The sequence below is a fragment of the Galendromus occidentalis genome, unplaced genomic scaffold (assembly GCF_000255335.2).
Source record: "Galendromus occidentalis unplaced genomic scaffold, Mocc_1.1 scf7180000077183, whole genome shotgun sequence".
Lineage (NCBI taxonomy): Eukaryota > Metazoa > Arthropoda > Arachnida > Mesostigmata > Phytoseiidae > Galendromus > Galendromus occidentalis.
In genome coordinates, this window is record NW_003805171.1 from 853,139 (window position 1) to 863,307 (window position 10,169).

Sequence of the window (10,169 nt, forward strand, 5' to 3'; positions counted from 1 at the left end):
CTAAACGTAATAAAGGTAATCTCTCATCCGTGCATCGACGTTGCTGCTGAGTCGCTTGAGATCGTGGAGGTCCAGGTCTCGGCCAATCTCTTTCTGAAGGAGACTAGAACCGGATTCGATGCCCGATGACCCGTCAGAAGTCGATGAAGGATGAATGTTTGCCGCTTTGAAATGATCTTTCGCTCGCGCTGCCGCCAAGTGTGCGTAGTAGACCGGAGCCGGTATGGAAACCGAACGAGAACAACGGCCGTACACATGACAGAGACTATAGGAAATAGTTTGAAGCTCGTCGGCGGATCGGTTGGCGTCATCGTGAAGGACTCGATAGTGCGCGGGTTTGGAGGTACCTTGTATTCCTGCGTGGGAACATAGGAAATAGTCGAAGTTCACAGGGTGCGTCACCGTGTCTTCGACAACCGTACCCGCGGGGATATTCTCATGCCGACTATCCGCGTCGTTGAGGGGTTTGAAGCGCACATGATGACGTTTTTGGACAACGATGAACGTCAGAGGCGGCTCGTAGTCGTCCTGCAGTTCCTTGCAGGCCATTCGAATCTGGAAAATGATCGGTACGTAAAGAACCACGAAGAAGCTCTCCGAGGGCGTTTGTTCGTCCGGATTCCACGACCCTCCCAAAATGACTCTCTTTCTATCCCGTGCTCGAACTCTCATTACCTGTAGAATTTCAAAGACCCTCACGGCTTCGAACTGGCCCTCTGAGACACCGTCCCTATAGAATAACAGTGTCATAGGCTTCGTGCGGTTTCTGCGATAGAAAGCCCTCAAGCAGTCTTTGATCATGACTTTCAGATTAGCGATATATTCCAGTCGATTGCAGGTGGAGCTCCTTTGGAAGCTGGTCACGGTATGGTATTGGGATGGTGTTGAGTCTAGACTCCCGACCACCGCGGCGATCGATGGTTGTATATCGTTCGTCGGACCCGGATGAGAGACGTCAGCCCCGAAAACGATGAATGGTTCTCTCATGCACTCCGGCACTTCTTTCAACCCGTTGTTTATTCCACCGAGCTTCGCATTCATCTTCATGAGCACGTTGGTGATGAAATTGTTGTTGCATTTCTTGCTCTCGATGTTAGAACCCCTGATGCACTGGGTTATCTGGAGGAGCGATTCGTCATTTTCGCTCAGCTGCTTGATGACTTCGTACTCGGTGTCTCTACCCATGATCACGAGTGTCATCACGATTTGTGGGAACTGGCTCTTGATTTCCGAAAGCATCTTCTTAGCAGGAACTTTCTGATAGTTCCGGACAAAGGCCGGCGGCTCAATTTTCATCCCGAGATTCCTGCCGAGGCGCTCGAGACTCTTAGCGAACTCCGCGCAACGGCCTGAGCCGTGGCAGTCCGCCACACCCCAGCAGGACAGTTCGGCGCCGATGAAGAACTGTTTTCCTTCCATTCGCCAATAACCATCCCTGGGTTTCAAGGTTCCTTGTTTTCCGATTTCTAGCGTGGGCGAGTTGAGGACTCTGGCTTTGACTTGAACTGGTTTCAGGTCAACCTGGAATGGAACGAAGTCGGATGAGCGAGATCGCTGAGAATGGATGCGAAAGAAAATGTCGCTATCATAGCCGAAATAGATGAAGCCAGATCGCACAGCCGATGATGAGAGAGAAAAAGTCATTCTCCGAAGTTCGGAGGCCGACTCGATATAGCCGACCTGGAGCCCGAATTCGCGTAGGTGTGCAGCAGCGTCCTCATTGACAACTTTCTTGACGAACTTGTCGATGCTCTCGAATCGCTTTTTCGGCGTCATCGCTGTTTTTCTGATGAGTACCGCCGTCTGGTCAGAATTGACTATTTTCGCGTGCTGACCCTCGATAGTCTCACACACTTCCATCGGTATGTAGTTTTTGTTGCCGTCCTTCGTTAACGTCTCGACGCATTGTAGCGCGGGATACCGGAGGTGGATACCGTAGTGGTTTTCGAAGTAGTCGGCTACGCTGACTCGAGCACCGTTGACCTCGAACGTGTAGTCTGCCGCACCTTTCTTCGAAATCCCGGCAACCGTGTACCGCCGTTGGTAAGGCAAATGCGTGACCTATATCGATGAGACGACCAGATTGAAGAAATTAACGTCCCCACGGCGAGTCGCTTCCGACAATCATGCGAACGAATGCGTGACACAGGGTAGACTACTCAATTCTATTCCCGATAGAGGACCTTAGGGAGGCTCGACGGGGGGGGGGATCTGGCGATCATCAGCAGCACAAACTGACCTTGATCTTGACGCCCTGTAACTCTCGCTTCAAAACCTCGTGTTCCGAGGCTTTCAAGCCGTTTTTGAGCTCGTCCGGAGTATTCTTGTTGAGGAACTTGACCACGTAGTCCACGAGAGGGAGCTTCTCATGGAAAAGCGTGGCCGATATATTGACATTCAGCATTGGTTTCCATTGTCCTGGCCGGATCGAGCAGAAGTATCCGAACCACAATTCTCTACAGCCACGCATCGAAGCATCCCCCAGGTTACTCATCGTCCGACTGAAAAAGGAACGTCCCACTGGGACGATGCTGGGCTCAATCAGCGGACCGGTGCGCACGATGATGTCGAGCGCTTGGACGACCTCTTGATTGAATGTTCTCAGAGAAAGAGGTCCGATTTCCTTCAGACATATTTCGAACTGTTGCTTCCGAGCGAATTCATCGCACTCTGTCCCATCGTCCAGGTTAACTGTTACGGTGGCAGAAGTGATCGGCGATGGGAGCGGTCGCATCATATACAAAATACTCCGTCCGTCGTAAGCCGGAACACAACTGCCCAAATAGCCCTCTCTAGCGAATTGAGTCACTGCTCGCTGGTTCAACCTGACGGATGTGACATTTTTCCTCGCGTTCTTGAATCCCACCATTTGCTTCGCGCCGATCCTATCAATGGTGACCTCGTAGCGGTATACGGTCGGAGCTTGCACTGATACATTGTAGAGGTTCGACACCAGTTGGATCGGACGACCATTGCTTCCCGGCTGAACTGCTCGCCTCGAAGGTGCGGCTCCGACGCCATAGATCTTCAGTAAATCTGAAAGGTCTTCTTCCATTCCCGCAGGAACAGCGTGAGGCCTCTGCAATGGAAGCTCGTTCTAGATCTGATACAAAAGTTGACACTGCTCGAGACCTGGTACAGAAGTTGACACTGCTCGAGATCTGATACAGAAGTGGATACTGCTCGAGATCACCGGAACGGAACCCTGATCTATATCCTCGACGAAATTACCACAAGCTGTAGCGATCAAAACGGAAGAAAGCGCGTCGAATCCAAGGATGCTTTGCGTTGTTTTCCGCGCCTATATTCGATTACATTTTCGAACGGATATCGAAACCATCGGACACCTCTCCAAATGGCACCAACGAAGTTCGCATGGGACATGCTGCCCGTCAACACGTCACAGAGATTCCCTCTCCATGCATTGCCCTGACAGAATGAGAAGGCGAAGCTTCCAATACATCGGGATCGATTAGGATTCCGATAATTGTGATGATTCCGCGAGCCGAGTTTCTCATCTCCTCGACGGGAGTAATATCCCGCTCAATCATCCTCCGGTATGACGCGGGGAGCTCGTGAGACGGTGGAGGCTCCGGAAGCGGAAATCCTGACGACATTCGCTGTCTTCCTTCGTCGAGGAAAGACTCCGAGATGACCCTCCTGGAACACTCGATTTTCTCGGGGTGGGAGTTCAGAGGAACGGGTCCTGCAGACGAATCGCTTATTTTTCGTCTCTGAGAACGAACCTGGAGCCAGAGGGTACAATAGTCGCCGTCCACCATCGACGACGACGATGTTCTGCTTCCGGCAATCCGGACAATTGCTTCTCCCGTCCGCTCAAGGATCTCTTGGCTGCACAAAATTACGTGGAGGCGGAAGTAGGAGAAGTCGGCTCCGCTCTCGGTTGAGCGCGACGCTTTTTCGCGAACAGCTCCTCTGCCGGGGGGCTCTCGGACTTTCCCCGTGAGCTCTTCGACTCACACACTGCAGGAGATGCTTCCATGATACCAGGCTCACAGCAATATACGAACATGTGTCTCCATCCGTTATGAATCCTGCGATAAGTCACGTGATCTTGACTGCAGCAGCGCAATGCAGAATTAGACCTGGAAGGTGAGGAGCCCGAGTTCAATGCGATTCCCGCTATAGCTCCTCCTTTGTACTCTTCCGAGACGAGGGCCGACTCGGGGAGATCACTGGAAGAGGGGATGGAGCATTCTCCCTTGATTGAGAACATCATATGAATGCCTGGAATAAGGAGTCGACAGCCTAGTTCCCCCTTGATCGAGCTGCGTTTTCTGCCGATAGATGTTTGCTTGAGAACGCACCGGCTGCGATTCAAGCTCTTGAGAAAACAGCTCGGGAATCTATGGATGCTCGTGAGTCGTGGGCATTCGACTCTGATATGCGTCGGTGAATACGGGACGGCCGCATGCTCCGCTCCAAGTCATAGCCCACATAGGAGATTGGAGAGTGACGGGGTCATAACGTATTCTCGATTCGTCTCCCTGTAATTTGGATAGAAATTTTCGCATCTATCCCACTCAAGGCGTTCAACTTCTACATCTGGCGAACAAAGACAGCAGGACGGCGGAATGAGATTGCTCAGTGTGCCGGTGACCAGGGCGATTGATCCCGACCGACACAGATACAGGTAGATGCGCATGTATTGGCAAGAGAAAGTGAGATTTATGGTGAAAGTAGCCGGACACAGAAAGGCTAGGATCCTGATCCGATACACGGACGTACTAGCGGGCAATGATCGCTTGAAGTCATGCTAGCAGGCTTCGTGTCTCTCTCCTGCCATGTCAATCCTTCGAATTCGTGTGTTGAAAGCACGAAGATGTTTCCACTAGTAGGGACTACGAATTGAAACTATTCGATGACTGCACAGCCGAGGTTGCGCCGGCCTAACCGGTGGGTCATGGCTTCAAATATTGTGTTGAACTGTCGAGAATCTTCCAATCAGATATCTAGCTCCATCTATCGACAACAGTGAGCTTTTGGATTCGACGCACGGAGGGTGTACGCATAAATTATGAGTAATGACACCTTGCGTAAAGAAGCGAATAATCGTGGAGAGTTTTCGGACGGTCGAAACGTACGGGAAACTCTTGGTGTCATTATCAAATACATCTACGCTTCCATGTCGACTAGGCTATTCCATTCGGAGGGTCTGATACAATCGCTCTCAACGGCTTCATGAACTCCCCCGCTAGGCACAGAGTCGGGCCGATTTCGAGCGTTGTACAAACACACAAATTCTTCCGAACGCTACCCAAGCTGTATTTGCACTCGATCGGTGAGAGGCACGGAGGGATCACCCGCAGAAGTATTGTGTCCGAGGCATCTGGTTGAAAAAAAGTGGTGGAAATTCACACCTGCGAGCCGCCATTAGAGGTCTATTAAGGCGACCACAGAAACTAACAAAGCAGTCCTCGGTACCCTCCGCTGCAAAATTTACCGCTCCAGTGCTTCTCAATCGAGTAAATAGACGACGGACTCACGAAATCGCCCTGAAGTCACATTCCTTGAGCGTCGCGATCTCTGGCGAAGACATCATGATCGCTCCTCCATTCAAAAGAAGTTCTGCAGGCATAATAAGGGTCCGAATTCATTTCGAGACCAGAATCCGAATATCACTCTCCGGTGACCATCCTCCGCGCAGCCGATATGAACCTACGTCTGTCAGTTGATTGCACACGTATGATTCTGAGAAACTCTGAAAAAAGTTGGGAATTCGCATGATGCTTGACGACCTAGTCGAGGCGATCGCACGGAATTTCGATGTAAGTGCAGGGGCAAGATTTGGCCCCAACTGAATCAGAAGCTCCCTCCTCTAATGTTTGTCCGTGTACATAGCGGCGGATCACGGACAAGCGTTTTTTGAGCAGGACGAAAGTGCTTCCTAATGGCGCGTGAACAGCCCGGACCCGCTAACTGCAGCAACGATACTAGCTTTCGCCCGCCCACTCTTTCCGGGCGCCCGTTTCAGCTCATTGTAAGACTGACGAACGCGGAGGGCGCCGCCCGGCCAAATGTGACATAGCATCTTCGAGGATCGAGGAACCAGCTGATACACTGAGGATGATCCCGCATGTTGCCGAATTCGATATCCAATTAGAATTATTATTCCGCTACATATCCCCCATACACAGACGCATTTGTTTCTTCTCCTGAAGATCAGCCAATAACTCCGATGAGCACCAATGCAGATCAGTAGTCGTTGAATGGAGTCATGTGTCAAAACTGTGCTTGTGTTGTGCATCACATCTCCGGATGTATGTTAGGTCGGTGACGCTGGCTGCTGCCGAGCCATTGTTGTGACCCGATATGGTTGTGTGTATGCGAGGGAGGGAAGTTCAAGTAAATGGCTCCTAATAATTTCACCCATTCAGAACGCCGTCTGACTAATATAGCGATCATTTATGACCGAGTCCAATTTTGATTAATGTTCTCGCTTGCAGCAAAGTGACCGGTCCGAAAAGAATGAAGCTGAAGGAATCGGTCAGACTTCGGATCCCGGACGACTCAATCCACAGTTTCGTTCATCGATACGCTGATTCCGAACCCGGTATTGTTGAATCCTCGTGGAATACCATCGCGGTTCGGCATTATTCCCGATGGACCTTAGGTAAGAATCATCAGAATGATTTTCTGGGGCGGAGTTCTCGAGTTCGATTTCCTTCGGAATGATTATGTTATGACTATCTCGATTCTAGAATGTCATGACTTAAGCTCGGAAACCGATACATTCTGCGCTCATGTGTCAGTGAATTCTTTCATCACCCCTCTTTCTCAATATTTGTATCAGAAATCGATGAATTGTGTCAAGGTCGACATCTCTTATGATATGTCGAGCGATTGCTCCCTTCGAGGAGACTGCCTACACAGGCCAGCGATGACCATGAATTATACATATTTTCGGCCAATTAGTCATCTTTCGGACAATGCATCGTCGAGCGAATTGATCTCAGAGTCCCTGCACTGTAGTTCGAATGTGTGCTAGCGAGGAAGAAAGGGAGCAACCCGTGCCATTCATTGACCAGTTGAGTTCTCCGCAGTCACCGGATCCGATCGGGGTGGGAGCCTCACTGAATGATTACCCTTCTTTCATTCATCCGCTCGTTCGCTCTCCCCTCAACCAGTCGACTAAGCAAATCGATGCCGATCCATGAGCTCGTCGATAACAGGGCTTCTGGCGAGAGCTCATACTTCGAATAATAAGTCGATCTGACTTCGTGGATTATGCTCGGGCTTCCAGAGTCGTTTGGGCTGGCTGCCTGAAATACAAGCACCTTCCTCGGTCGCGCCAAGACTGCCGGAGAATTGATTTCGCGCGACGTCGCAGTGTGCTACTCGTCATCGTTCACTGGCTGGATCGGAGCGGATTTCATTCTCTGTTTCTGCGATTTTTTTTCCGAGCTCTCATGTGTACTCGTCTAGTCTCGCTCCCCATTGGTCTCCGATCTCTACAATCAAATTTCGAGTCAACGAGTCAACAATCGTAATAATGAAGAGTAATATTCTGACGATATAATTGAGAATTCGGACGAGCAGTAACGGAAAGTCGACGCAGTCGTCGCATGCTGATGGATCGATTCGAGAAATCTCAGCGAGATCGCCAATCCAATAATACGGAGTCAAATTTCGAACGAATCGAAGCACTCAAATTGATTCGATGGGTGGGATCACTGTTTCGTTATAGGTAGGACCACATTTACTTCTAGAGTCTATTCTCAGCTCCTCGTCGCGGTAGCTCGATGGATCATCAGTGGACTGTTAGCTAGACCGAACGCTTGTTTGTATCTATGAACGCATGAAAGTACGTATGTTAACATGTTTGTTCTCTGTGTGGACATATGCGGCGAGTCTAATGACCGCTGACCAAACATTGAATGTGCTGATAGTAGATCTGGACAAAGAGAAGAACGACGGGGACGAAGCTGCTCGATGAAACAACAACGGGACCAAGCACGAATGAACAGGAGCTACTCATGCTCCACGGATTGGGACAAAAGAATTCGTTTTCACTGAATTCCCTCCACCTTCAAAGATCCATTCCTCACAGCGATGTTGCTTGATATGATTTGGGCTACTCCGCTCGCGTTGAGATGCTTTGCTCTTCCATAATATTCATCCAGTATCTAGGGTCTAGGCTGGCCATGTCCTCGGAAAATCTGAGGGCTCTTCTCTGACCTTGATGACCATCCGGGACCGGCTTGCCCCTCTTTGGGAAGACGCCCGCCCCCATCGCAGATACGTATACTCACGAGTGCTCCGCCGCAACTCCATGCAGAGATGCCAATTCCTTGAGCATAGATTCGTTTTTTTTGTCTCGGCGCCCCATCCTGATCTCTGGAAACCTTCTCAACATGTCCAAATCGAGGAGTTCGATTGGATTGGAATGCGACCACGGAAAACGCCCGAGAGGCTTTAGGACTGATGACATTTACGATTTGTGGTTGGTGACTGATTGCTTTATCGATTCGATGCTCCTCTCGGGGATATCCTCCGGGAGAGCGAGACGTGACGTCGCGTCGGCGTCCGCGTATTATAGGCTCCCGGTTTCTCCCTATCGCAGAAAATGTGCAGCATGCTCATAAGTTACAAGACTATGCCTGGTATGGAGCGAAGCAATTTTCCTTCGGCAAAAGTATTCCTTCGCTCGGTGTCCTTGGGACGGATCCGTTTAGGATCGCTCACAGCTCGTTGCACATTGACTAAGCGAGTTACCTCTCTCACAGCCCCGCGAGGGTATTCATGTACCCTTCCTTTATGCAGATTTATAGGAGAGATAATTTCGGCAGAACAAAAGCCTATTTGCGTACCGGTACCGGCAATGGATTCGGGGTCGTAGCCTTACTTACTAGCGATGAGAGCGAAAAAAGCGAACCATCAACATCAATTAAGATGGCGTCGTAAGCTCGAGGTCCGTATCCCGAGTGCAAGTTCAGAGGTGGAGCTCCTCGAATCAGCCTATCCACTTCAGTTTCCACAGCTCCTCGATTGGATGCTGAAAACAATCGCCAAGATCAGTGGAGTTCTCCCTACATCCCGAGCTCATATATCGAGTAACATGGTATCTCTTCCCGCTGCTCGGGGACCTGGCCTTCACCTTCGGAAGCCTTCCTTTCATTAATTGAGTCTGAGCAGTCAGAGCGAGGCTTCCGGAAGCAATCTCGATAATGGAGGATCGCGGCCATCATTTCAATCGCATTCAAGTCTTGCCGCGTCAATCGTCAAAACTGATGGAGCGAACGCCCTTTTCTGCTGACCGACTTTGAAGCACTGGGACACGATCGGTGGGCTCTAGAAGCGGCAAGTCAGAGGACCATCGATCGCCAAAGCGAAACCCTCATGGGCGGTCGAGAACTCCGCGAAAGCTCCGCAGTCCGGTCGCGGCAAACTTCCAATTAACCGCCTCCGCCGAAGCATTTGCCCCCATTGGATGGACGGGTTGGATATCGTTCATTTTCTAAGAAGTCTTGCATTTGAGTTCATTACCCTGTGGGGGAATGAAACATGGACCGCCGTGGAGGGGGTCGGCAGAGGAATCGTTACGGCCATACTTGCAAGATTTCGCTCAGAAAATCGTGAATCAAGTTTACATTGCAAGATCACACGTCCTCAAAAAGCCAAGCGAAAGTACCCGGTGCTCCCGAAGCGATGCATGGGATTTCTCTTCTCGGCGTCGCTTTAAACCGCAGTCCGTCAATCAAGCATATGATCCGTTCTGATGAAGTTGACGAAAAACCCTTCGAGCTCTCCTCATGTTTTCACTGCTGCTCGACGAAGGTTGATGAGATTCGTCAAATTAAGCGGCACATCAAATGCTGTACCGCGATCGAAGTCAAAGAATATCACTGAGTGCGAAAGAAAAACAAGGGTTGAGCTGTTTATTTATCCTCCGGCTCGGAGCGCTTAGCTCCGACTGGGAGCTTGCAGCCGATCCGTTCGACTCCACTCGCATCGATTTCAACCCTTCAACGGGGATTAACGCCGCCGCCAGCGCGTTCCTTTAGCACCCTGTCTATCTACCTATCTATCTTTTGTCGACTTGTCTGTCGTCGTCAGACTCCGGGTGCTGATTCGATTCCGAAACGATAACTTTCTCCATTCCACGAGTGAATTCACGGGTCGTTGCCGGAATTCGCTCCTCGGACTGC

At 50.5% G+C, this 10,169-nt stretch overlaps 1 protein-coding gene across 1 annotated transcript; it reads right to left on the bottom strand.

Moving 5' to 3' along the window:
• On the bottom strand, positions 1-3,323 carry LOC100900200 (protein argonaute-2). Its single transcript, XM_003741520.2, has 5 exons — positions 3,232-3,323; positions 2,240-3,079; positions 1,681-2,061; positions 676-1,521; positions 1-555 (listed from the first exon to the last, which is right to left on the bottom strand). The coding sequence occupies exons 2-5, from the start codon at positions 3,053-3,055 to the stop codon at positions 1-3; spliced, it is 2,598 nt and encodes an 865-aa protein (XP_003741568.1). The 5' UTR covers positions 3,056-3,079; positions 3,232-3,323.
• Positions 3,324-10,169: the final 6,846 nt, after the last annotated feature.